This window comes from Crotalus tigris, unplaced genomic scaffold (assembly GCF_016545835.1).
Source record: "Crotalus tigris isolate CLP2741 ecotype Arizona unplaced genomic scaffold, ASM1654583v1 scf7180000017940.1788314, whole genome shotgun sequence".
In the NCBI taxonomy this organism is placed as follows: Eukaryota; Metazoa; Chordata; class Lepidosauria; order Squamata; family Viperidae; genus Crotalus; species Crotalus tigris.
In genome coordinates this window covers 1624643-1652584 of record NW_024096732.1, presented here as the reverse complement: position 1 = coordinate 1652584, position 27942 = coordinate 1624643, and the positions used below count along the sequence as shown (strand labels likewise).

Here is a 27942-nt window from a genome sequence, read left to right as displayed (position 1 = left end):
TGATGGCCATTTTTCACACTTACGACCGTTGCAGCATTCCCGGGGTCATGTGATTCAAATTTAGAGGCTTGGCAACTGGCATGTACTTAGGACGGTTGCAGTGTCCCTTTGGGGGTCACGTGATCCCCTTCTGCAACATTCTGACAAGCGAAGTCAATGAGGGAAGCCAGATTCACTTAACAACCGGCTTACTAACTTAACAACTGAAGTGATTCATTTAACAACTGAAGAAATAAATTTTCCTGTTTGGTCATGTTAGCACACCCATCGGAACTTATAAATCATAGTTTAGGGATTACCAACCCCTATGGCTCACAGCTAAATATAGTGTTATTAACCCAGCCTAAAATTAATCTTAAGGAAACCGTGTGGCTGTTAATTTGAACCACTTGGTATTCTTCCTGAGCAATTTTTGTCTAGTTCTTTCGGGAGCAGCATCAAAGGCGTCATTTAAATATTTAAAATGTAAATCGATCGATTTATGCATGCGGGGAATTAGGATGTAAAGAGGATAATAATCCCTCTAGGGGGTAGATGGGCATAATATGGAGTTAGCCTTCCATTTGCTGATCCTTACAAATAAAATTCCAGAGTCCCGCCCAGGCTGGGAAAAAATAAATAAGGTGTTTGTAAACAGTCACACCCGCAGCTATAAGATCTCATTGCAATTTTAAAGCAGAATTGAGGAGCTGGGGTTAAGAAAAGAGATAGATTAAAAGACATATCCGTACAGTACAAATCCTGTATTCTTAGAAACTCAGATAAAGCTTTCCCGATTATATGGATGAACGTTAACTGCAGAGTTTCTCTCTTAAGCCGAACTTTCCGTGCCAGCAAGCTAATGAATTCCAGATTGCTGAATGCGAGAAAGATTTGCCGGGCCAATGTTCAACCGGGAGAGAAGCGCTGCAGTTTGCATCATAAAGCATGGCAGGTTTGGGTCTTCGTTGCCCATGGCGTATTTTCAGGACACGGGATGGGTAATTATCAGAGTCTGGATCTGATATTTCACAAGCTGTGTTCTTGTCAGTTTCATCAATGTGGGTCTAGTCAATTTCATACGGTCAATTTCAGAGTTTTGAGTCTGGTCAATTTCATCACTGCGGCTCTGGTCTAAGAGACATTGCTTGCGTTTGTTGTTGGTGTGTTTGTTTTTTAAGCTTGCCTTAAACAAGAAAATGAGAATTTCTCTTTAAATATTTCTCAGACTTCTGAGCCAGAAGAACTGGAATCCATCACAAGCAAATGCTATATCTCTGCACCCGATTTACTCCCGATTTTCATTTTTCTGCATTAGGGTTCAAATCTCTGCCAATATCTCAGAATCTTTTTTTTTTTTTTTTTACCACCAGAGTCCAAAACCCCTTGGATTGAAAAGCTGGAATGCTCAGTAAATGGCTGTTTCAGGTTTCTGGTCCTCATGATGGCAGCAAATTTGGGAGATCTCCATTTCAGGGTTTGATTCTCACGGTGGATTCGGCAGCCCAGAACGACAGAGGGTGCCCCAAGCTATTCTCTGCCCCTGACAAAGATGGCTCAGTCTGCCTCCTTTGCCAGTTGCATTCTGTGAACATTAAAAAAAAAAAAAAAGGGTCTGTATTGATCCCCTCGGAGCCAGTCTTCAATCTACACAATTTTTCAGGCATCACCAGCCTCCTTTCAGCTCTAACAGCCACTGGGCAGGCTCTGAAGAATGGCTTCTAGGTTCTGCTTGTCGCTCTGGATCTCCTCCAGGTCTCGTTCGAAGGCTTCCAGTGATGCCCGCTGCTGCTCCGCCTCCTGCTCCAAGATGCCCAGCGTCTGATTCAGGGTACCGGGTCCTGCCAGGCGCAGCCTCAAGTTTGCCAGCTGGACCTGGCTGGCATGGAGCACAGCCACAGAGTGATCCAGGTTTCCTGGGGAAGCAGAACAGGGCATTGACACTAACCTCCATTAGCTCCATCACAGCTCCAACATCAGCCCTGCTAGGTAGACCAGACTGGGAAATCAACTCCACAGGAACACTGGAACTATTCTGATTGAGTTTGGCTAGCATAACAATTCAGATTGTGCTGGACTCGTCCCACCCACCCCTTATGCCCCTGTGAATTAGGAATATTACGGATGTTATCTTGTTACTCTTATTATTTTTCCTTTCATGCATTGTACACAAAGATTATGTATTTGGGGGGGCTCAGTTGCCCCTTTTGGGACTGAACACTTGTCTCAAGCCTTGCCAGAAAAAATCAGGGTGACCTGTTTGATTTCTGCCTGCAGAGAGGCTATTGCAAAGGACCAACTGCAGATAGAAAGAAGAAAAATGGGCACATGAGGTAATCTTTTTCAATTTATTAATTAAAGCAGGCTGGGTTACAAACTCTTGGCACTGGGAAACCACTGTTAAGGAAGCATCGCGGATTGTTCCAAGGAAGCTCAACCCAAAAGCGATTTATTTATTTTAAAAATCTTCACGGAAAGAAGCGTCTGCCCCCTAGTGGAGATGACTGGAAATCCTGAAAGCTCAACCAGGGAACAGGTGTGTTCCTTGCCAGGTAAAAACTAATTCCACAACAAGCAAGCTTGGTCTGGGCCAATTGTGGTTAGTTCAACGTGGCCTTGGATTGAGGACTCACCTAGCTTGGAGAGCAGATGCTTGAGGGCTTTAATGTCCACTTCCAAGGAGCGTTGGGCCTGTCGGAGATCCTGGCCGAGCCCGGTCATCTCCACTACGACCTTCCAACAAGACAAGTCTCGCGTTAGCCTTCCCCCTGTGGTCTCTCTGCTGATGTCTAGGGAGATTCTCAGCCATCCAGGTCAGGTTTGTCCCAAAAGTGCTTTTTCAAAAGGCCCCTGGACTTTGTTTTTCCTTGAAGACGTTTCTCTTCTCATCCAAGAAGCTTCTTCAGTTCTGATTGAACTTGAGTTTGAACTGAACTTCAGTCAGAACTGAAGAAGCTTGCTGGATGAGAAGAGAAACCTCTTCAAGGGAAAACAAAGTCCAGGGGCCTTTTGAAAAAACATTTTGGGGACATCCCTGTCCTGATGCGTCTTAGAAAAAGGGACTGACCTCCTCAGGTGTTCCAAGGTGGACCCCAAGTTCTTTGGCCTTGTCTTCCTGTCTGGAGATCTCTGCCGTAGTAAGAGCAACTTTGGCAGAAATTTTCCCAGCCTGTTTCCTCTCTTGCTTGGCCTGTCTCAGCACGTCTTCGGCTGCCTACAGAGCAGAAAAGTTAAAAACGAGAGGAAAATGAGTGCCACTTTGGGGGGGTTTCAGAGAGACAGCCACGTTATTTTCCTTGATCCCAGAATAGCCCTTTTCTTAGCTGTTTTTCCATTCCCCCTTTCTAGCCGGGATTTCTTAGTGGTCTCCCATCCAAGAACTTACAAAGTCTAATTCTGCTTAGCTTTTTTCCTTAAATGAAAAGATTTTTATGAAACAAAGAAATAAAAGATGGACCACCGGAGAAAAAAAACCCCAACCGATACAACATTTGTTTGTGTGTATGCTGTTTCTTAGGATAATTCAAGGTCTAAATCATCCTCAAACCTCAGGAATTTTAAGATGTGTGGTGTTGGATTAGAAGAATTCCTGAGCCAGAATGCAACATACTTCAATTCTGGGAGTTGAAGTCCAAATATTTTTAAAGGATGCTGATTGAGGAATTTTGGAAATTGAAGTCCAGATATTTTAATGCCTGCTGGTCAAGGAATTCTGGGAGACAAAATTCAGATATTTTCAAAGATGCTGGTTGGGGAATTCAACTGTCAGAAGTCCAGACATCTTAAAGCATGCTGGCTGCGGAATTCTGTGTGTTGAAGTCTGGATATTTTAAAGGATGCTGATTGAGGAATTCTGGGAGTTGAAGTCCACATCTCTTAAGGTTGCTAAGATTGGGAGTCTAGAAAGCACAACACGCTCCCACCTTAGCGTTCTTCTTGGAGACTGATTCCCCATCCCTGGCAACTTCAGAGGCCTTGGCAGAAACGGGTCCAGAATTACCCAGAACTCTCTGGGCCTGTTTGATCTTCCTGTGGGTCTCTGCAATCCCCCTGCCCTGCACTGCAACCCTCTTCCTCTTGACCGCGGCCCGGCCTTTAGGATCCACAACCAGGGTCTTTATTCCTGTTGGCGAAAGGAGAAACTGGTCATCCTGTTTCAAACTGGATAAAATAAGTCCCACACAAGGAAAGATTGAGACCACAGTTGGGACTGGAATTTCCGTGGCTGAGCAAGGCATTTGTTTCACACCCCTTCTACGACCTGTTTCGCCATGGTTGTTAAACAAATTTACCGCAGTTGTAAAGTGAATCATACAGATTAGTCTCGGTTTACCGTCCAGTGTGGTCACCAAAGCCTTCGCTTCGGAAATCACTGCCTCTCCGTTGTCCAGGGAGGACTCGGCCGCTGTTCGTGCATTGTTTGTTCTCTGCCATAGCTGTGAAAAAGAGAAAAGCAAAATTGGGCTTAAAAAAAGTCGTAACTGCAAACATTTCCTACAGATGACCAGCTCAGAGCTGCTCTGTCAATGCCTGAAAGCACAAAACCATCTCTAGGCATTCTCCAAATGCCTCAGCTAATACAAGAATCAAGTAGCTAGTCCTCAGTATGAAAAATAGACATTCCACTTCCCCAACTGTCAGGACTACGCAAATTAGAAAGAAAGCAGTTTGTGGCACTTACCACGCTTCTTGAAATATTTGAGATGGGACATGAAAATATAGCCAAGATCAAATCAGGAATGCCTGCTTTTTGGTGTCAGATACTCCTTCAGTTGATTGTTTCTTTGCATCCGAGTTTGTTGTGCCAAATTTTGCTACCAAATAAGGGCAGATCAAGTCGCAAAGCACTCACCTCTTCCAAGGGCCGAGTCCTTTGTAGCTCTTCCTTTAACCCAGTTTGTATAGCTAAGGATTTGTTGATTGCCAACCCATGTTTCGTTTCCACCAGTTGTTGAATTCCCTCTGCTTTTTGAACCAGATTTCCAGCTTTCTCCACCAGAGGACGCTGCAAGATCAGAAGCTGGGGATTTACCCAATCAAAATAAAAACTACTCAGAATCGGAAATATTACTTTATTACTAGAATTATGACATTTGTAGGTTGCTAGGGTATTTTTGAGGGGGGGGGAACACCATCTGAGCCCCCCAGAATAGCTTCTACCACCAACATTCTGGGAAATTCTGGGAACTGAAATCCAGACATCTTAAAGTTGCTGAAGATGAGAAACACGGATTTAGAAGACCCGGAATCAAACTAGAAAAAGCATCAACTGGATAAGAAATATACAAAACATGAGAGAAAATTGATTTCATGAACAAATGTAGAAAACCATCCTGTTATTCATGCTTACCAATGGCAAAGTATCCGTCTGCACCAGGGTTGCGTTGCTCTGATGCCCCGAAACCAGGATCTCAGCATCTTGCATTTGCAAAACAAGGTCTTTCTGGGTCCTTTCAATTTTCTCACCACTGCAAGGCAAACATTCTCAAATTATTGGCAATCTGCCAATTCATTCAAACAGTGGGCTTGAGAAATATATGATGGTTTGTTTCAGGGGCGGCAACGTCACCCTCATCTAATGTTCGTTATCCTGTTTAGGACTTTCCCAAAAAAAAACCTCCAAGGAATTTCTCTGGAGACATCGGCCAGCTGAAGCCAAAAGTTGGGGTCGTTCTAGACTCTTGGACTACCAACACAGAAGACCCATGGGGCACAGCCTCAAGCATGTTGCCATCCTGGCCTGTGCCAGCTCACCTCTCTTCCATCTCTCGCCTGAAGTCCTGCAACCTGCTAGCGTTCGCAACGTTTTTCAGAAGCCGGTAACTCGAATTGGATGCCATGATGGCTCGTTGGGCCAGGTCTTCCACCAAGGATGCCATTTCGACATGGCTGCAGAGAGGAAACACCCACCTGGTGACTTTGGTGATGCACATCTCCTAGGCCAGGGGTCCCCAACCCTCAGTCCAGTTGCATGCCAGCAACTGGTCCACACAAACAAGCAAAGCCCCATCTGTGGGTTGCAGGCAGCACACAAAACCACGCACCCTCCGGTCTGCGGGGAAACCTCTCTCCACGGAACCGGTGATCCCTGGTGCCCAAAAGGTTGGGGACCTCTGTCCTAGGCTGAAGGTCTGGAGAGAGGAGGGTCTTCTCTCCTCTCTTTCTCTCTTCTATGGCCAGCGTGGCTGCCCCCCCTTTCCCATTTGGAAAAGCCACCCCCCACAGGAAGAACAGCCCCCAGGATTGAATGGGAAGGTGAGAAGGTGAGGAGTCTGGAAAAAGCTGGAGAGAGGATTGTCCATCCCCATCTCTTTGCAGCCTCCCTGGCTGCCCCCCCCCCGTCTTGAAAGGGCAAGTGTGAACGGTCACTAAACAGCCTGAACAAGGATGGGTTTAGCCTCTAAACTTACCTGCGGGCCAATTTGCCAGATCTGATCGCGTGGTGGCTCCAGTTTGTAGACAGATAAAGAATCTCAGAAGAAAGTTCCTAGCAGGGGGAGAAAAAAAGAAGAAGAAGAAGAAGAAAAAAGTGTTCTATTGTTTCCGACTGAAGCTTGGGAAAATTGAGGATAGTGGAAATAAACCTTTCGCCCTCTGAAAAGGTTAGGAAAATCCTCAAACAGAGACCAGGGAGGGAGCAATGGGTCAACATTTGTGCATTTTCTACGGGATTTTAGTTCAAATTTCAGCCAGGAAAGCCTAAAGCATACTTATCCTACAAACTCTCTGATCTATGATGGTTTATTCATTGCTTATTTATTATCAAATAAGTAAGCTTCGAAACTCTAAGCTGCAGCAGTAAGAGGCTAAGTATTTTTTTTTAAATCTACTTGTTTTTAAAAGTATGCTAAGTTCTGTTTAATATAATGGTTATTTGAGGGATTTTGTGAGCCCCTTTCTCTGCCAAAAAACCTCTCTCTCTCTCTCTCTCTCTTTTTTTTTTTTTGCTATTATAAGATTTTATTTGTCATACATTTGATGGGGTGGATAAGAGACCCTTTTAGGTTTTCTGCCACTGTTAAGTGAAATAAGTGGTTGTTAACTGAATTCCTTCATTGTCTTGGAAGTTGACTGGGAAGCTTGCAAATGACCCAAAGATCTTGCACCCATCCTAAATGTCCGTTGGTTGCCAACTGCCCAGATTTTGATCACATAACTGTGAGCATGCTACAATGGTCATAACTCTGAGGATCAGTTGTAAGTCTCTTTTTTCAGTGCTGTTGTAACTTCAGTCACTAAACGAAAGGTTGTAAGTCAAGGGCTACCTGTATTGGCCAGCAATTTTTCCCCACGAGGTGGCGCCAGTTGGCAAACTTTGATCCCGTAGAAAAACTAACCAGGGCTTGTTGATTATAAATTAGGACTTGAAGATACATGAAGCTCCCCCGAAATAAAACTTAATAAACCGCTTCTTTATTCTGGCCAAAAATAAGGACGTGAACAGCCGTTGATTCAAGGGATTGTCCATAAAAAAAAAATTAAAAATAACGTGTAATTGGCGTGGTAAGCCAACTACAGAAAAATAAGTCGGTTTTGCTCGTTTGCAACCGCCATCAGAAGACAAATGAGCAACTTACATGTTAATCGCCTTCATTTGGCACTGGGTGGCAACGGCGCATAAATAAACAAGTGTGGACCCGTAATTTACAGCAAGCAGCAGGAGCCAATTTCACAGGAGTAAACACATGCAAATGATTGACAATTGGCTCTGCAAGTCAATTACAAATAACAAACAAACATTTTGCAATTGGCATTGGAAAGCCCCTTGCAGAGGAGGGATGGATAAATAGAGACAGAGAAATAGAGAGATAGAGATATGCCAGATGGATAGATGGATGGATAGATAGATAAATAGAGAAATAGAAAGACTTATGAAAGAAGGAGAGATGGACAGATATTGGGTACCATGCTCTCAAGGATTTCAGTGGCCATCTGGATCTCCTCATGGGTGGACCACAGGGTGGAAGATACATCAGAAAGGAGCCCACACATTTTGGTAGCCCGATGACCATCACAAGCGATGGTTCTGCTGGTGTTGCTCAGCCGATGGAGGGCGTCTTCCACCAAGTCCTTCAGATCCGTCATCTTCTCCAAGAAAACGGCTTGAGCACCTGTAAACCAAGACACCATCATTTGGGTGGACTCTCCTGATCCACGTTTGTCCTCAGATGATCCTCCTCCCGTTATTTTTACCTTCCCACAGGTAGGGATGCTCAAGGTTGTCTCCACGTGGGCTCTCGTCAAGCACCGCATGATAATATTTGGCTTTTGATTGGTCACAGCTGGGCTTCTGGAACCAGGCTTCCATTTCAGTCAGCTTGTCCTTCAGTCTGTCTGTCTGCACAGGAAAGAAGTCCACATGAGTCTGTCTTGGAGAAAGATCTCACGTCTCTCTAAACATAACAACAGAATAGGAAGGGGCCTTGGAGGTCTTCTAGTCCAGCCCCCTGCTCAAGCAGGAGACCCTATGCCATTCCAGACAAATGGCTGTCCAGTCTCTTCTTAAAAAACTCCAGTGATGGAGCACAAGAAGAAGAAGAATGGAGAAGAAGCCATGCAAACGGGTGTATATTTAAGGCTGATAGACTTTCTGTTGAGGGGACTGGAAGGCTGATTAGGAAAGTTAATCTTGCAATGAAACAAAAGGCAGATTGAGTGAGAACGTTCAATTAATCTGCCTGAAAGGCAGATCAAAGCAGAAAAACTTTGGCCAATGGATCTTACCTCCTCTTTCACAAGGCTGTAGCAGAGAGGACATTCTTGGCACTGTTTACTTTCCAGGTCAAAGAAGTAGTTCACATCACAGTGGTCGCACTTGCTACCCACAAAGCCCTTTTTACACACACAAGTGCTGTTGTCGTGGCACTGGAGGGAGACCGAGCCAATCTGGGAACAGTTGCAGGCTGGAAGAGAATGAAAAATAGTAAGTGTATTTGGAGGTGGGGCCATCACGATGCCAGCAACTTGCCCAAATGGTTACCTTCAGTGGGTACAAAATAAAGCAGAAATAAAAGAATTAGCAGGAACCTTGGAGGTCTTCTAGCTCAACCCCTATTCAAACAGGAAACCCTATATCATTTCAGACAAATAATTGTCCAATAACTTCTTAAAAACCCCCAGTGATGGAACACCCACAACTTCTGGAGGCAAGTCATTCCACTGATTAATTGTTCTCACCGTCAAGAAATTCCTCCTTAGTTCCAGGTTGCTTCTCTCCTCGATTAGTTTCCATCTGTTACTTTTTGTCCTGCTTCGAGTGCTTTGGAGAATAGATTGACCCCCCCCCTTATTCTTTCTGGCAGCCCCTCAAATATTGGAACACTGCTATCATGTCACCCCTAGTTCAAATGATCTTGGAAAGAAGAGCCTCATTTTTTGAAGTTTATTTGGGGTTCAGAGCTCCCTAACCCTCCCCTCCACCTCTCCCACGATGGGTCAATGAAGCCCTTTGTGAAGGGTAGAGGTGCCTACCTTGGCAGCCTTGGGAAGAGAATCCAAAGAATCCAGCCTGGCACCGATTGCATGATAGCCCCGCCACGCCGGGATGGCAGACACATTGCCCTGTGATGGGATGACAGATGTTGCTCTGGGCTCCCATCAGGTGGCACTGACAGCTTGGGGGGAAGAGAGAGAAGAGGACATGTTCTTTTTAATGCAACGTGATTCTCCTTGGATGGGAAGGTCACCAGCAGCCGAGTGTCATCTGGAGCAGTGTTCTTTAACCTGGCCAAGTTTAAGAGGTGTGGACTTCAACACCAGATTTCCCCAGCCAGCATGTTTGTATTCGACACTCAGAATTCCCCATCTAGCATGCAAGGACTTCAACTCCCAGAATTCTCCATTCAGCATGGGTGGACTTCCACACCCAGAATTCTACAGCCAACATGCTTGGACCAACTCTGAAGTCCAACATGTTTGAACTTCAACTCCCAGAAGTTGAAGTCCATCCATCTTAAAGTTGCCAAGGTTGAACACTCCAGAGGCTCAAACAGCACGTGGTAATCCGTAATCCCAATACATCAAAAAACCACCCATTTGAAGGAAGCTGGGTTATGTAACCCCCCTTCTCCCCTTCCCTCAATGCCACGTCCATTACCTTCTGCACCCCACCCCTGGCTGTAGGTCAAAATAGCCTTCCAGGCACTGGGTGCACTCTCGTCCGGCTACATTGGGGAGGCAGTGACACTGACCCGAAACTGGGTCACAAGCTTCTGGTCCATGGGCAGAGCCATCAGGGTGACAGTTGCAGGCTAGGAAGAAAAAGAGAGAGAGAAGGAGTGTGAAAGAGAAGGAGAAGCAGCCTGAGGCTGAAATGCAATCAAATGGCTAAAAAAACCCTGCAGAGTTCAGTCAGAATAGAGCTGGAAGGGACCCTGGAGGTCTTCTAGTCCAACCCCCTGCTCAGGCAGGAGACCCAAATATTTGTCCAATCTCTTCTTGAAAACTTCCAGTGTTGGAGCAGCCAAAACCTCTGGAGGCAAGTCATTCCTCTGATTAATTGTCCTCACTGTCAGGAAGTTTCTCCTTACTTCTAGGTTGCTTCTCTCCTTGATGAGTTTCCATCCGTTGCTTCTTGTCTTGTTATACAGGCAGTCCTCGACTTACGTCCACAACTGAGCCCAAAATTCACATTGCTAAGCCAGGCAGTTGTTAAGTGAGTTTTAATCAGTGGAACGGCTTCCCTCCAGAAGTTGTGGGTGTTCCAACACTGGAGATTTAAAAAAAAAAAAAAGATTGGGTTTGTCTGGAATTGTATGGAGTCTCCTGCTTGAGTAGGGGGCTGGACTAGAAGACCCCCAGGGCTCTTCCAACTCTGTCATTCTGCTACATTCAAGAGATCAAAGGTGGTCTTGATTGGATCGCTCACACTGTGCACCTCCTGTCATATCTTAGTAACCTTTGGGGCGGTTCTTTGGTTCTGCTGGAAGACTCACGGGCACACTTGGTGGCTGGGCTGGCATCCAGAGGGTTTCCGTAGAAGCCCTCTTGGCACCTCTCGCAATGCTCCCCTGAAGTGTTGTACAAGCAACGTAGACAACGGCCAGTGAGAGTGTCACAGTTGCCCACTGCATTGGGGTCCATGTTGCCACTGCAATCGCAGCTGCTGCAAGGGCGCTCCGATCCATTTCGTCCCAGGGGATCCCCAAAGAAACCATCATCGCATAATTCACAGAGGCGCCCTGAAAAAGGCAAAGAGAATTGATGATGATGATGATAATGATGATGAATTAGAATACTTTATTTGGCCAAGGGTGATTAGACCCACAAGGAATTGGCCTCCGGTGCAGAAATTCTCAGTGCACATGCAAAGCAACAGAGTAATAATAATAATAATAATAATCAGAATAGACCCCCCCTGCTGTGGGGTCACCCACCTCTCTGTCCCAGGGGACAGTGTGTGCAGACCACTTCTCCGTTGTCTACCATGGTTGTGCAAGGCCCTTGCCCCGGACACGGGCAGGCTTGGCAGTCATCCGGTTGCCCAAGAAAAGGGTTGCCGTAGAAGCCCACAGCGCATCGCTCACAACCTGGCCCTTCGGTGTTGTGCAGACATTGGCAGATACCTATGGAAGGAGGAAGGAGAGGAGGGAAGGGCAGAGACACAGACATCTTAGAAAGATTTCTCAGAAAGAAAAGCTCTTAGGAAGTATAATTGTAGGAGATGACCTGAGGGAGGGGTCAAACGTGTCATCAATCTTGAGTCCCTTCGTGCCCACAAGAGACGTGAATCCAGCCCTCCTTGAACTCTGTTGACTCTTATTTGCTGCCAATTTGCTTTGATCGTCAGTAGTTCAGATCCTTGTAGGGAGCGATACACCTGTAGTCTTGATAAATCTGCCTCACTTACGGATTTATTGACCCTGGGAGGTAGGAGGAATTGCTGCAGACTAGGCGAGGGTCAGACAAGAGAGAGATGAGCTGAGAGAAGGAAAGGGACGTAGGAAACATCTCAGAAGGGACCCTCCCTAGTTTCTCAGGATGTAAAAGAGACGGTGGGAGATTTGTACCTTCAGATCGGCAAGAGTCTGTTAAGGCAGCTTTAGAGAACTGTCAGATAAGAGACAACATAGCCCAGAGCTGCATAATAGGCAGAGAAAGAAACCCAGAAAGGAATCTTAAGCAAAACTTTACTCTCACCTGAATTAGCATCACAGCTCCCGTGTTGGTTGCAGCTACAAGGCACGCAACTTGCGAAGGGCCCACCCCAAGCAATCTCCCGTTGGTAACCTGGAGCACAAAACTCGCAAAATCGGCCTTGGTACCCCTGGGGACAGAGGCATTCTTCAACCCACGGAGCCCACTTGGAGAAACCCTGATGAGCAGAGGCGAGTCGAACCTCCTTTAGCGCAATTCTGCCTGTAGAAGAAGAAACCCAAGTTATACAGTGAGAATAAAAATTCAGCTGCCTTCAGTCCAAAGGTAGTCTCTTAGCAACTGTTCAAAGTTGCAATGGATCCTAAAAGATATTTACAACCTGGATTTGAATTTCTGGTAGCTCGTGATCAAGGTGACCACATCGTGGTTTACTTTCTTCTGTTGTTCAGCTCACCTGATCTGGGTTTACTTTTAACTTGGATCCGAAGCATCGTCAGATTGGAAAGCATACGTTGAAACTGGAAAGGCGACAGACCCAAACTCATGGCCTCTTCCGCCTCATGCAACCTGCAACCAAGCAACCCTGGATTGTAATCAGACAAAACTTGCAGAAAAGTCACCTGAGGGATTAACAGGTCCTTACTCAATCAAGGTTTCTTTTTTTAAATAAAAACCTTTAATTTCCTTCTGCAGAAATCCTGACCCTTGCTGTTCTCTGGATATTTATAACTTTCCACAAAGAAAGGAATGTAGCATTGATCAGCTCATCCTGCTGTTTGCCAACAGCGGTTTAGAGTTAATTGAACAGCATCAAAGGGTATTGCAGTGCTCAGCATGATTATTGCTTTGTTAAAAAAAATCAAGTGGGATGCTTTTATGAAGATGTCTGTGGTGTGTTACACATTTACAGGCCTGTTAAGGTGAGGTCCTTCACAGTCCAGCGTTTTGGTGCTCAGAGGGGTTGACTAGATGCCTCCAGGGTGCTCATAAGCAAGACCCCGATTTATCCTGATCAAGGACCCCGATCAAGCTGAGAGAAAAGCAGACTGATACCTGAAGGACACAATCCGTTCTTCGCACGGGATGTCATTCCTTCTTTCTTCCAGGTTCTTGTGTCTTGCTGACAAAGAGACGCCATTCCCTTCCAAAATTAACTGGACAGAAGGAGAAGAAGCATCCGTTGTGTTGTCTTCGAAGTGAAGGACCACTGAGAGCAGTCGGCCATAGCTAAAACGCTGATCGCCTAGAAATTTCTCTAAGCAGTGGAGAGGCAAGAACAGAGAGGAAAGAATTATATAATGCAAGGAATTACGGGTAGTCCTCAAAATTTCAGTTGCTAAATTGTTAAGTGAGCTTTGATCCATCTTGTGAATGAGTTTGTCGAGAAGAGATTGGACAGCCATTTCTCCGGAATATTATAGGAACTTCTGCTTGAGCAAGGGGTTCAACTAGAAGATCTGGAAGGGCCCTTCCCACTCTGTTATTCTGCATTCTGCATCTCCTAGTGGTGCCCTATCCAACTATTAATCAGATCCAACCGTGCCTAGTTTAGCAAGGAGCTGTCCTACCTGGTGCCTTAAATCCAGTAACCTCCTGTTCATTTTGGTCTACGAAGATAACGTCTCCATCCCAGCGTAGAAAAACATCTTGCCCATCTGAGTGTTCTGCTTTCCAGCTATCAAGTCCTGGATTAAAAAATGGGAAAAAAACAGCAGCCAGCATGACCACATTCATCTGGTCTAAACCGATCCTTAGCATCCTTACTCATGGAGAGCAGAAAAGATTGCATCTTTAATTACATGTCATTGAAAGACTGCAACACTTTTATTTTAAAAAAAAATACAATTATCCCGCGCTTTAAAAACGTTGCCCTTAAGTGGCCAAGCAAAAATAAGTTGAATTTCCCATGCTAAGCAGAGACAAAGGTTAATTCTGCTACAAACCCAAGAACGCATTAAAATTAATGTGGCAATTCACATTCCATTTTAAATATAATCAGGATGGATTTTAATAGGATGGTGTTTCACACTCCATCTGTACACCCCCCCCCCCACACACACAGGGGTTGTCTGTTTGTTTTTAAAGGCAAAGCTACATGGCCCCACTTATACTAAGCTAGGACATGAATGATCCAGACGTTTTAAGAATTCTGCAAAGAGTAATTGGCCCAAATGTTTTTCACAGCAGCGTACGGATTTAATAGTTGAGATCTTTTGGGGACCTTCAGCTGAATGAAAGGGTGTCCCAATTCCCAGGGATGGTGTGGTGTGCCCCAAAATTCTCCACAGAGAACATCTGCGACAGTTGTGTCTCAAACTCAGATTTCTTTTATCTAATTGCTGATCTGATACCAGTTTTTCCTCCTGTTCCTTGATAGATGACAGACAGACAGAGTAGATAAATGTCAGTCCTTCAAGACAGACCAGAAAATGAAATCCAAAACCTTGCAGCCCACCTTGTCTGAAGTCAGAGACAATGTCACGGGGTTCGTATCCTGGAGCTGTTGTGCAGACGGTTGAATGTCCATAGCAGAAACAACTTGTACATCCCTCTGGGTTGTGAGGTTGTAGGTTAAAACTGCCAGGCTGACATCTGTGTGAACAAAACCATGAATGAGGCTTCTTTAGGGAAGAGGATCACATTTATGGAAAACAGCCCCATCCCTTTGTAAAATGAAAAGTCGCCTGCCCCAAGCTAGTTAAAAGAAGAAGACTTTTTAACAATAACAACAATCTTTAAACACCGGATGTTCAATTTTGCTTGGTGTTCCTCTTCTGAGGCCTGCCAGATGCTCTACCACCCACCTGGTTTTATTTTATTTATTATGATTTAGTTCCTTGGGTTTCTCTTCCAATTGCATTTTAATTAGATTCCTTTAAATAAAAAATAAATAAACAGGGAACTATTTGCTAAGTAAAGCTTCAGTCTCTAGAATCAAAATACCTCCTGCTGGTGCAAAAGACAATTCCCCCCCCCCCAAATAAATGAGGTAAATAGATGAAACTTTGCTTGTTGAGAAGAGAACCGACTTGCCCATAAAAACAAAATGGAAAACAATATTCTGTTCTGTTCTAAGGATGAAATGTTAAAGAAATCCAGAGGTTTTTGTTTTTCCATGACCAGATATTCCAACTATTTGTGTGTGAGAGAGAGTGACGTAAATTTTCTAAGAGGAACTATGTGGAACATTAAATAGTTCATGATGTTCCAGAAGTAATCTGGATGTCAACAGTTAGTTCAACTATTAAATGGTGAATACTGTCCAACAATTTTCTTAGCTATTCAACCCAATTTTCTATTTCTTCTACTTTGACCCCCTCTATTGATGGCCTCTCTGATGGGAGTCCATGATGGTGATCCACATCTCGTCTTCTCTCTTCCCTTCCCTGCACTGAGTCCTTATCACGACTTGTGAAGGGTCTCACAAATCTGTGCAATCATTCTCCCGACATACAACTTTTACTGACAGTAGAGAGGGGCTATGCTCACTCTCTAACCCTCCTTCATTCTACAGTGTGTGCGTGGGGAGCTTTTGATGGGGGAAAATCCTGGCCCCCAAATTTTAACAAGAACCTCTACAGATTAAAGAAGAACCTCAAGAAGGATCAGAGAATGGTTTAAGCTGGAGAAATGGTGCTGTGTTTCAGGACCTTGGACAGCTCCACACAGTTAGAACATGTTGTTCTAACCAGGGATGGATGGATAATAGTTTGAGGCCAATTGGTTTGGTCCCTTCCAAGTGTCAAGTTTTTTAAACTCTAAATTGCGCTCCCCACATTTCACCCTTTTCCATCAAAATTTGGCAATGCAATGAGGGCTGTTTCAGTTACGGCTGCCTCTTCATCTATTTACTTACAAATTTAAAAATTGTTGTCCTCAATAGCATCAGTGGAAACCACACAAAGAAAGCAGCAGATTCTGTCAAGTTACTTATGAAAAGGAAAAGAGAGGCAGATGAAAAAGAAGAAGAGAAGAGGTTTCAGCTTACAAACATTTCACTTACTTGTTGCACAGATAGCCTTCCACTTTAGTCTTGCACTTACAGTGCCCTGAATTGGGGTCACACATCCCCAAACTTCCAGCAAAGTTACAAGCACAAAGTCTGCAAAAACAAAGGTGGACATTTCATATCAGCATCTACACATTACACAACAGAGCAGATGACTTTTCCATTCTGACTTCCTTGGTTCTTACCTGCACCCTCCTTCACTCAGGGAATGAAATCCTTCTTGGCATCGCTCGCACTTCCAGCCTGTCACTGTCGCTTTGCACTCACACTTCCCTGCAGCATCGCACTGAGGATTCAAAGAACCTAGGAAGACAGAAGGAATAAGAAGATAATGGAAGGAATAAGAAGAAGACAGAAGCAATAAGGAGAAGACAGAAGGAATAAGAAGAAGACAGAGGGAATAAGAAGACAGAAGCAATAATCAGAAGACAGTAGCAATAACAAGATTATCCAATCTTAGGCTTCCATGTTCATCCGGCCTTGATTAAATCTGGAAACCCATTAAATAAAGAAAAGGAGGACAAGGAGAAAAAAAGTCAAAGGGATTTGCCTGCCTCTTGAAGTATGGAGGCTCCATCACTAGAGGATTTCAAGCAATGTCTGGATAGCATTACTCTGTGTTCTGCTCAGAATTGGAAGACCCTCATGATCCCTTCCAAGCTTAGGATTCTATGACATGCAAATAAAAATAATTTGTTTTCCATTCCTATGGAATGGAATTCTTGTGGAAGATTAATGATGTTATATTTCCCTTGCCTGCTTCACCCTTCCCAGTAATACAAATTATTGTCCCATCTTCCCACCACCCTACCTGCTTGGTTGCAGTTGCAGGGTTGGCATGCCATCTGATCATCCCAACGATAAAAATTGGGCCGACAGTATTCACAGTGAGGTCCACCCGTGTTGTCCCGGCAGTTCACGCAATGACCACCATGCCCGGTGCGCCGGTACAGTTCCCAGTCATAATAGCATTCCTCTGATCTACCGCTACAGTTGCATGCTGGATAAAGACAGGAGAAAAGCATCATGGATAGTTTTCACTCTCCTGAAGCTAAGCCTTGTTGCCTAACTTTAGATTGAATCCTCTTGGTATTCAGCTGTTTTGAAACTCATTGAATTTGGGTCTCAATGCATTTTGATATGAAAATTTTGTCCTGATACTCATTGTTCATTTGTTACTCAATGCACAAGCTAGAACTTGTCAGTGTTGGCTGCCTTGTGACTCACTACACTATGGGAGAAATTTGTTTGGTGCTCATTATTTTTGGTACTCGTTGTGTCTCCCAGAATGAATTAATGATGAGTACCAAGGTACCACTGTATTTGCAGATATTATTAGAGAATCTATGAGCATTGGGGTCATCCTGTGTCAATATTTCTCTGCCTAAAGAGATGATCACCACAGGTCAGCAAAAAAGCAATAGATGAGGGAATGACTTTTGATTTCCTGCTGGCTTCCCCATTGACATTTCATGTAGGAAGCTAGCAGGAAATGTTGGAAATCACAATCACATAACTGTGAGGATGCTGCCATGGGTACAATGTTGTGAATAAGACTGATCTGAACATCCTGGAAAGTTCAATTCCCACAGGAGCAATGGGTCTTGGATTTTTTAAAGGTTTTTCTCTCTCTTTAAGTTGGTGATTTGAGGTACCTGGGTACAAAAATTGTTGTCTGGTGTACTGTTTCAGCTAACTGAAGATTACAGACAGAAGAGCCTCAGTAGTGTATAGATACCGGGAAAGCTTTAAAGAGTTTTTAAAAGCTATGCAAATGTTAAGAAACGAAATTAGGCTGCCTTGATGTATTTTCTGCCTGCAGAATCTTTGCCACTCAAGCCCCGTTGTGACTCAATAGCGATACACAATTTTGCTATGTTTTGTGTGTCAGCTGATACAAGCTGGTGGGAATGAGCTGCTCGTAAGAGTTGAACGGATAACACCCCCCCCCCCAAAAGAAAACCAGCCAGAGGGAACTTACGAAGGCATTCGTTGGGTGACTCCGCTGTTCCCCTTGCCCAGGGGCGGTCTTGATAGAACGGCTGGCACATCTCGCAGTCCACCCCGGTGGTATTGTGTTGACAGAGACAAACCAGCCGGTCCTCTTCATTAGGGATGCATTCGCTGGCATGCCCATTACACTTGCATCTGCAAAGGCACAAGAGGCAGCTGTTGGAGAAGGGTGGCCCCACTTCTTCATAGAGAAGGAAGCTACAGTCACAATGGCTGGACCCCACCCATGGATTAGGTCTTGCCATCCTCGTCCAATGGGTTACTCTTCTTGAATGCTCCTACTTACTGAAACACTACTCCATCCTATTTCTTCTCTAGCATTACTCCAACTTACTCTAGCAGTGCTACTCCATCATTACTCTAACCTTTTCCAACTCCAATTCCTACTCCAACCTATTTCAGCCCCTACTCCAACAGTTCTACTCCAACTCTATTCCCAACATTTCTTTCTATGACAACCTACTCTTGTTCCAACGCACACCAAGCTATCCCTATTCCAGCCTACTCTGATCTATTCTAGCATTCTGCTCCAGCACTAACCCAACTTAGCCTACTCCACCAATTTACTCTAATACTTTAATTATTGTTCTCCTCCAGCTGGTTTGTAATTTCCTTCTTATATCACTGGGTGTAATTTAATACGGCCCTGGGTTTAATTACCTTCAGAAATTGTGGGTGAAATGGTCACACACCCAGTGTCTACCATGCCCCCATTTGCTTCCTCTTTCCAAATGTCCTCCCTTGGTCAGGAGGAACACACACTCAGCAAAGTTGGAGGCAAATCAAGTTGTGTGGTATCCTTGCAGAGCATCACTCTGACCCGTACTTTGGGCTAGGGGTCAATAGCCTTTTTTAGCTGATTAAAAAATTCCAGCTTTCTGAGATGATTGAGTAATAAAAGCAGGGTGGTCCTGGTTAGGATTTTATGAGACATCTATTTCCTGCAGGACACTATTCAGGACTCCGGGCAGTGAAAATTAGCAAGGAAGAAACTTAAAAAAGAAAGAAAGAAAGAGAGAGAGAGAGAGAGAGAGAGAGAGAGAGAGAGAGAGAGAGAGAGAGAAAGAAAAAAAGAAAGGAGAAAGAAAGAAAGAAAGAAGAAAGAAAGAAAGAGAGAGAGAGAGAGAGAGAGAAAGAAAGAAAGAAAGTGTCATGGTTCCAACAGATGAAACTAACATCGGAAAGCTAACATTGGATGTTCTTGCTCTGACAGAAAGAAAGAAAGAAAGAAAGAAGGAAGGAAAGAAAGAGAAAGAAAGAAAGAAAGAAAGAAAGAAAGAAAGAAAGAAAGAAAGAAAGAAAGAAAGAAAGAAAGACATTCTGAGCAGACTGCTGGGGGATATCACCTTTTCTTCTCTCTAACCCAAGGGAAAGTGTCCATCATATTTAATTTGCAAGGGGTAACACACCTCATTTAAAAACCCCACAGCGTGCCGAAGCATCAAGGCCACCTAAGAGCCCAAAGAAAATATATGTCCTCTCTTCCCAAGCGGAGCAAACACGAAATATATTCAACGAGGCTCTGGCAGGGAAAGGAAAGGAGCCTTTTTAATGAAAAATGGCCACCGTTTAATCAATTTTATGAATGGGAAAAGTGACGGGGCTCATAGATGCCGCAATTCGTTCAACTTGGATGAGGGATGGGCTGTGACCGCGGTTTAGTGGGAAAATAATGAACTTGGGGGAAAAAAAGAAATAATTGCAATTTCTGCTCCAGAGATTCCGTGACTTTCATCTACAATTGAGCCCTTGCTAAGCAAGACAGTTGTTCAGCCAGCTTTGCTCTGCTTTACGACCTTTTCTTGCCACAGTTGTTAAGAGAATCGCTGGAGCCGTTAAGGAAAGCATGCTTCCCCATTTACTTGACTTGTCGGAGGCCAGCTGGGAAAGTTCACACAAAGCCAGGACGCTGCAACTGTCACAAAGACATGCCAGTTGCTCTGGATTTTGATCACCTGATCACCTGCACCCGGTCGTTAGGTGTGAAAAATGGCCATAAGTCTCTTTTTGTAACTTCAGTCACCAAACAAATAGTTGTAACTTGAGGAATATCTACATTTTAAATGGCTGGATGTCTCTTCTGACTAATCTTTCTTCGTCTGGCTGATTTTTTTAACGTTATTTCAGGTAGATTTAATTGTGCGTTATAACACTTTAATCACATTTTAATGCTTTACTCCCGAATCAAGCCTAGGGATAGAATGTCTGCCTCACTGTCAGCTTATGGGCATCTTTGCAGACATGTTTTACTGAACGTTTCTGCTTAAATATGATTTAACCAGGCCCTGGTGGATTACTTCGACAGGCGTGCCGCATGAAATTTCAATATCTCAAATGAGAGAGATGTAATCTGTGGGCAGAGGGGCGTTATTTATTTTTTCTTAAAACCAGCGTAGAATCTACTGAATTTCAGGTTTGAAGTGGAAGACAAAAACGCCACGGCAGATTTAATACAGGAGACGGGAGGCTAACAACAAGAAAGAAACTTCCTCAATGTAAATGAGAAAAAGATAAGGTAGAGAATTCCCTCCCTGCCATGTGACCTCACCACAGAAGCCTTTCCAAGAAAACCAGTTTATCAAAAGACGATCCACCTAACATTAAAAGAAAAAGATAGTAATTCTAGATTGTGACCATAGGGATGCTGAGCCATCATAAGTGTGAAAAACGGTCACTTTTTCAGTGGCTTTTTTCCACTAAGCTCAGAGCTTCTGACCGTAAGCAGAGACAAAGTCCCCACTCCCTTCTAACATTGATGACGTTGCCTTGTTGGGTCATGAAACACCTGCAAGAAAACCACCAAGTTCAGAGAGCACCAAGGACCCCACAGTTCAACCCACCCCGAGTTATAAATATTTCCTTCTATTGATAAACGTTGTCTCATGCCACCCCCAAAATTACTCAGAGACTTCCTCTTATAAAGTTTCACCTTACCTCCCCCCGACCGAGAAGTCTGAAATGGCGTAGTAGTAAGATTGAAGCACTTTAGGGTCTTTGAAGATGTCATCCCCGAAGGTGTTAAGGCGATCCAAAGAAATCAACAAATCAGTACAGGTCACCCATTCCTGCAGAATAATAAAAATATTGGAGGCAACACACTGGTCTGGCATGGACATTTGCAAAAGAGTTGAGGAACATCAAGAAGAACCTTTTCCAAGTCTGCTATCCAAGATCCTTTAAACTGGAGATAGCCATGTTTGAATTATGAATTCTTCGTGTCTTTTGGGGTCTTTCCCAAACCAACTTGGGAAGAAGAGTTTTGGAGGCCTCTAGAGACAGCCGCCTTACATCTTACTTCTTCCTTTGGGGCTTAATGGAGGTTGGGGAACTACGGGAGCTGTGAAGATCTGGAGAACTGGCTCTAAAGTTAAAAAAGGAGACTTACTCCTCATCCTGTTCCTTCCTATACACCAAGAACCTCACCAGGTTCTTTTAGCCCTCTGAATTTGGAATGAGAAGTTTCACGCAGGTTCCACTATCTATATTGCCTTTAGGACCCCGGGCAAGACCATTTTAATTTTTCCAGATTTTCTAATATGACAAAAACATGTCAATGCATTCGTGTTGGATCGTCTTCAATTTGAACACTGCTTTGATCCTGCCACTACTCAATTGCTAATTTTATTGCTGTTTAGCTTTGGAAACTGTTCAACCTTTCGAGGGAGTATTTGGTTGACTGCTTCAACCAACTGTTTTAATCTGGGGAGGTTACATTTATTTATGTAAGCAAAAGGCAGGGAGAATTGCATTAGGATTCTTCTACCTGTCTGATTTTTTAATACCTGGAGGAGAGGACTTTGGTCAAAACTGTAGGCACTGGGCCGGCCTTCTAATGTGGAGAAAGCCACGTTCCCACCACTCAGAGGGGAGATGTCACTGAATTCATCCGTGCACAAGGCCACTTGCTCATGTTCTCCAGATCTCAAAAACTGCCGTTCTGGCTTTCCATAGGTCTTCTTGCAAGAGGCACTGTAGAACTGATATGGGATCCAGGGTCCATCAGCCTGACTCCTTTTGTAAATGGCAAAGCTCTCTGGACGGCTGGTGTGGAATTTCAACCTCACGTAGGTGATTTCATAAGACTTCCCTAAAGAGGAGAGGGAAAAAAAATTAAATTAAATTCCAGGAAGGAAACTATTCAGGATAGGATGAATGTCTTTTCAACTTCCTCCCTTCAAGGTTGTTATAGGACATTGAATAATAGGAGTTGGAAGGGACCTTGGAGGTCTTCTTGTCCAACCCTCTGCTCAAGCAGGAGACCCTATACCAAATGGCTGTCCAATCTCTTCTTAAAAACCTCCAGTGATGGAGGAGTGCCCACAACTTCAGGTGGCAAGCCGTTCCACCGATTGATATTTCTATTTAATTCTAGGTTGGATCTCTCTTTGATAAGTTTCCATCCGTTATTTCTTGTCCTGCCTCCAGGTGCTTTGTAGGATAGGTTGACCCCCCTCTTCTTTGTGGCAGCCCCTCAGATATTGGAAGACTGCTATCATGTCACCCCTGGTCCTTCTCTTTGTTACACAGGATACCTGTATTAGGAAGAGTTCCTCTCCTCTGAGTTTTCCACCCCTATTAAATTACTCCGCCTTTGCTTTCTTTATTCAGTGTTTTCCTCTGTTGAGTGCACTCCACAGATGTCTACTCAGAAGTAAGCACCGTCCCCAGGAGGGGAGACTCATAAATATTGATAGTATTGCAGATGCGCGGGGGATTTGTTATGCTAATGTTTGATTCTGTCCTCTGAGATGTTTTCTCAAAGTGGTGGCAATTCTGTATAAATGTTTTGCTGATGGATTTTTAATTTGGGAACTGTTGCAAACCATCACTTCCTTCCGTTAGAGAAACAGCACTCAGCAATGTTTACAGCAGCAGCAGAAGCAACAAACAGCTTTGTTTTCAATTTGACACCTTTATGAGGTGCTGGAATGTCAGGTCCCAGAATGCCTAGCAAGGCTTTGCCAAAGAATTCTGGGAAATCAGGAGTTCAGATGTCAGAGAACTGGGAGATGTGATCAGCAAAGCCTCCGGCAAATTTTACTGCAACTTCCTCCTTCCATTTTTACAGGCAGCTCCTCCATGCCTTGCTTGGACCGTTTCTCAGTGAGCTGGGCTCAAGACCTTGCTATAAAAACAAGCTGCAGATCTAGTTTTCCCACCGCTATCTTTTCCATCTGAACTGTAATGTTTATTTCTTTGCCCTGGCTTCTTCTTCTCCGGATCAACAAACAAAGGAATCCTGTCCAAAGAAAGGATCTGTTGTTGCAACCAGTCGCAGCCATGGCTTGCTAGAGAAGAGTGGCAAGAAAAGGAAACCCAGAACAGATTAAAGCTTCCTAAGGCCATTTTGCACGAAAAGTGGCTGTTGGTACTGGTGTGTGTGTGTGTGTGTGTGTGTGTGTGTGAGAGAGAGAGAGAGAGAGAGAGAGAGAATATGAAAAAGAGAAAGAGAGAGACAATTGGAGAGAGAGAGTTAGAATTCTCATTTGGATCCTGCCCATATATGTGTGATTTTGATGGATCCAGGAGCTGACTTGGTTGTCAAAGGGCAAAGTGTGTATGTGTGTGTTTGGGCAGCCTGCAAAGGGGGGGGGGGAGAAGAAGAAGTTGAGAATGTCAAGGCTCTAGAAAGAGTGCAGAGCAGAGCAACAAAGATGATTAGGGGGCTGGAGGCTAAAGCATCAAATGAATGGTTGCAGGAATTGGGCATGTCCAGTGAAGAGAAGGACTAGGGTGGACATGATAGCAGTCTTCTAGTATTTGAGGGGTTGTCACAGAAAAGAGGGGGGTTCAAAGCACCTGAAGGCAGAACAAGAAGCAATGGAGGGAAACTAATCAAGGAGAGAAGCAACCTAGAACTAAGGAGGAATTTCCCGACAATGAGAACAATTAATCAGTGGAACGACTTGCTTCCAAAATTTGTGGGTCCTCCATCACTGGAAGTTTTCAAGAAGAGACTGGACAGCCATTTGTCCAGAATGGCATAGGGTCTCCTAATTGAGAGGGGGTTGGACTAGAAGACCTCCAAGGCCCCTTCCAACTCAATTATTCTATGTTGTAAGTTCTATAAACAAATCAGATCAGCTAAATTTTATTTTCATGTCTGCAAAACTAGAGGTATTGAACTGAAAAATATCTAGTGCTAGTGTTAAGCAATTTCATGACTAAGTGTGTTTTGTAAATTTAATGTCTGGTTGATTTAGGATTTAATATATTCTATCAACAGGAAAACAAATTAAACCAACAAACAGGTTAACTGGGTTCATATGAAGTAAACCAGTGTTAACAATATTGGACAGCCGAACACAAGACACAACAAGATTTTTCTAATCTGCTTTCTTTAGAATTATGTTCACAAGTTACTTTAGGTCATCTCATGTTCCTAGTGCTTTTAAGTTAATTTTAGCGTGTTCTGCAAATGCAGCTATTGTGATTAGCAAGCCACTGTTCATGGCTTAATGGACTACATGAAAGCCATGGAGGCTAATTCAACAAACCATGGTTAAAAGAAACCATTATTTGCTGCAGTGTTATGCCCAGCCATGTTTGCTTCAATAACATTAATCAGAAGCAGATCAGTTCTTTTTCTGGAAAGAGAGCATTTAATCTGGGGTTTGGTTTGCTTTTTTAAAAAACTAGTCTCAAAGCAATTTATTATTTTTTAGGAAAGACTTTTTCCATGAAGAGCTGATGGTTCAAGGCACAACATCACACATGATGTCCAAAGCAGAACAATTAACGAATAGGCAAGGCGCTAAGGAGTCTAAACTATTATGGAAAAATGGCAGTTATTCTGGGACACCCACTCAAGCAAAATTAAAACAAACTTTAATTACACCCATATGAATATTGTCTGTGGAGGAGGAGCTGGGCTGACGCAAAAGGGCTGCAGGGTTAAGTGTATGGAGTTATTCAACAACTCCGTCAAGGAGAAATGTCAACATCTGCCATGGATCAGGAGAAGAGAAGGAAGATGTTTCTTGTTTCCACCAAGAAGACACCCAACAGCTATTTTTTCAACCATTATAGTGGGATGCAGGGAAGAGGGGATGAAGAGAAAAGACAGTGGTTTGCAAATATTTTTGGAGAGGAGGAGGAAGAGATGAAAAGGAAGAGAAAGGAGAAGAGGAGGAGAAGGAGAAAAGGAGGAGGAGAAGGAAGAGGAGAGGAGGAGAAGAATATGAAAAGGAGAAGGAGGAGAAGAGAAGAAAGGAGAAGGAGAAAAGGAGGAGGAGAAGGAGAAGAATATGAAAATGAAGGAGAAGGAGAAGAAGAGAAGTTAGAAGCCCAAATCCAGGAAAAAAAAGTAGCTGGGGGTTGCATTAATTCCCTTATACTCCCCCTCCTTCCTTCCTTCCTTCCTTCCTTCCTTCCTTCCTTCCTTCCTTCCTTCCTTCCTTCCTTCCTTCCTTCCTTCCTTCCTTCCTCCCTTCCCTCCCTCCACCTATTCTGGTACAGACCTAAGCAGTGGGTTGTCAAGGTGAGCAAATGGATCTTGTCTGAATCCCCAGACTGATCTCCTGCAGTGAGCTTCTGAAATGAGGATCTGAGGAATCTCCAACTATTTTTACTCCTTAATGAACCACAGATCTACAGAAGCATCTTTCTAAAACTTAGTTCCCCTTCAGGAAGGGACTCGGCGATGGAGCCAGCAATAGGAGCCACTAAAACACGTGAAGAAACCTTTAAGGACCTTTTGGCTCAGCTTGTAGGAAGCCACCCCTCTCTCCTCGCCTTGGTCAAGCTGCCAGAGAACAAGCAGCAGCCTTCGCGACTCCCACGTTGCTTCAGCCTGACGGTTTTCATTTTGGCTGTTCCAGAAAATCTTCAAGGTCCCACCAGGTCACCGCTAAGAGACTTAGCGTCCTCCCAGGAGATCCAAGAAAAGGCCAAGAGCGTAGAAGTGTAAGAGTCTGGACCCCAAACTCAGCAACCTCCCTCTGGTTTTTCATCCCAAGCAGGAAGTTCTCTCAATTTGGAACAGATGTTGGCAAAATCACAGGAGGCTGAGAAAACAACAGAGAGACTTTCTTTTCAGAGAGAGAGAGAGAGAGAGAGAGAGGGAGTGAGAGGGAGAGAGAGAGAGAGAGTTGCTGCTGATCTCCTAGAAAGAGTGCAGAGAAGAGTAACAAAGATAATTAGGAATCTGGAGGATAAACAGTATGGTGAACGGTTGTGGGAACTAGGTATGTCTAGTCTAACAAAAGGAAGGACTAGGGGTGACATGATAGCAGACTTCTAATATTTAAGGAAGTGTTCCAGAAAAGAGGGGGTCCATCTATTTTCCGAAGCACCAGAGGGCTGCTGCGTGTGGCTTGTTATTTACCGCTCTGAGCATGGTTGTTGGCTTGGAGACGTTTCACGACCCAACTAGATAACATCATCAGTGTTCATCACTCATTCATTATCATCCATTCATCTTTCAGGCCGTTTTTTACCCAGTTAAGAAACATCACCACTGTCCATTCATTGAAAGCATGCTGGCTGGGGAATTCTGAGAGTTGAAGTTCACCCACCTTAATGTGTGCTAGCACAGGAATTCTGGGAGTTGAAATCCACCCATCTTAAAGATGCTGGCTGGGGAATCCTGGGACTTAAAGCCCACCCATCTTAAAGTTGCCAAGTTGAAAAAACAGTGCTTTGGAGGAGCCAGAAAGCAGAAGGAATCTGAAAGCACCTTTTCACCATTTTATTAAAAAGCACCGGCTCCCTTCATCCCCTGCCAATCGGAGAAACCCAATGCTTTTAATAAAACACAATCATTTGAAACCTGCCATCTGGTTCCTTCTGATCTTCCTTGCAAAGGAAGTCACAGATCAAAAAGAAACAAACCCTTTTGCAGCTGTGCGCAGCTGTGCGCTCGGAGAAGATGAACCCCCCCCTTCCCCGACTCACCCAAGTGCAGAGTGATGTTGACAGAGGTGGGGTGCTGAACCCCAAATGCCATGGACTGACTTTGCCACCAAGTGGGCTCTTCCTGGCTGTGGAAGTCGGTCAGGTAGGAGGCATTGTGGTGGAGCAAAGGATCCGCCGCGTCACAGCGGTGGCACAGAGTGCTGGATTCACGCGTGCCCATCTGCAAGCAGTAGGTTTCGGGGGGCCAGCCACACGTGTTGGAGGCTGGCGCCTGCCGCCCAAACGCTGCATTCTCAAAAATGGGCATGCAACGCTGGGCACGGCCTTGGGCGTTGTAGCAGGCGTCCATGGCTCCTGTGGTCGGGCGAAAGAAGACGACAAAAGCCAGAGAACAAAGCAGCCGCTGTGTCATGATGGGTCTGGGAAGAATCTTTGTGATGTCTTGTTTGCACAGTCCCAGCCTCTGAAGCTCTCTCCTCCTCCTCCTTCACAGAGGATGGGGAAAAACAATTTCCCAGTGGCGGGATCCTTCTCTCTCTCTCCCATTCACCTCCATCTTGTGGATGGAATCGGGAATGGCCTTGTTTGATCAGAATCTCTCTTTCTTGGGAACAAATAAGCTCCTTCAAAAAGAAGGATTTGTTCTAGCTGGGTGGAAAAGCAGAAAGACACACACTTTTTCCACCTTCTTTGCACAGATGGGGGGAGGGGGAATGGGGGAACACAGGCAAGAGGGATGCACAAATTAAGCCCGCCAGAAGACTTGGGAAAGTTGGCGCCCGAGGGATAGTTTTATATGCAACAGCAAGAGAAAAAGACCAAATGTGCATTTGTGGGATTGGGGTGGCTGAGGATTGATTCTGGGTGCAAATATCAAGTTTAGTGTTTCCTGGAATTGCACAGCTGCAAATTGTCAAGTTGAGGGGGTTCTCCCAGCCCAAACTTCTTCACAGGATTCTTGTGAAGGGGAAGGAATGCTCCAGAATTTT

General features: G+C 44.4%; 1 protein-coding gene across 2 annotated transcripts; it reads right to left on the bottom strand.

Annotated features, from left to right (window-relative positions):
• Nucleotides 1–325: 325 nt before the first annotated feature.
• Nucleotides 326–27465, bottom strand: LAMC3 (laminin subunit gamma 3). 2 transcript variants are annotated; one of them, XM_039345168.1, is made up of 28 exons: nt 26993–27465; nt 21880–22184; nt 21032–21162; nt 18066–18232; nt 16896–17084; nt 16270–16387; nt 16079–16177; nt 14531–14667; nt 13644–13760; nt 13129–13330; nt 12530–12642; nt 12118–12336; nt 11355–11543; nt 10914–11159; nt 10076–10229; nt 9451–9593; nt 8704–8882; nt 8173–8317; nt 7885–8090; nt 6390–6466; nt 5734–5868; nt 5330–5447; nt 4832–4999; nt 4313–4415; nt 3903–4102; nt 3047–3193; nt 2613–2712; nt 326–1895 (listed from the first exon to the last, which is right to left on the bottom strand). In XM_039345168.1, the coding sequence occupies exons 1-28, from the start codon at nt 27363–27365 to the stop codon at nt 1666–1668; spliced, it is 4710 nt and encodes a 1569-aa protein (XP_039201102.1). In that variant the 5' UTR covers nt 27366–27465; the 3' UTR covers nt 326–1665. The 2 variants fall into 2 exon arrangements, with proteins under 2 accessions (XP_039201102.1, XP_039201103.1); XM_039345169.1 differs by having other exon boundaries at nt 328–1895; nt 4832–4984.
• Nucleotides 27466–27942: the final 477 nt, after the last annotated feature.

Coding starts and splice junctions, on each gene's coding strand:
- LAMC3 (XM_039345168.1), bottom strand. CDS start 27,365: ATGACACAGCGGCTGCTTTGTTCTCTGGCTTTTGTCGTCTTCTTTCGC. Junction 11,544..12,117: donor GAGCTGTGATGCTAATTCAG/GTGAGAGTAAAG, acceptor CTCCTTCCATAG/GTATCTGCCAATGTCTGCAC. Junction 10,230..10,913: donor CCCAGCCACCAAGTGTGCCC/GTGAGTCTTCCA, acceptor TTTTCTTCCTAG/CCTGCAACTGTCACCCTGAT.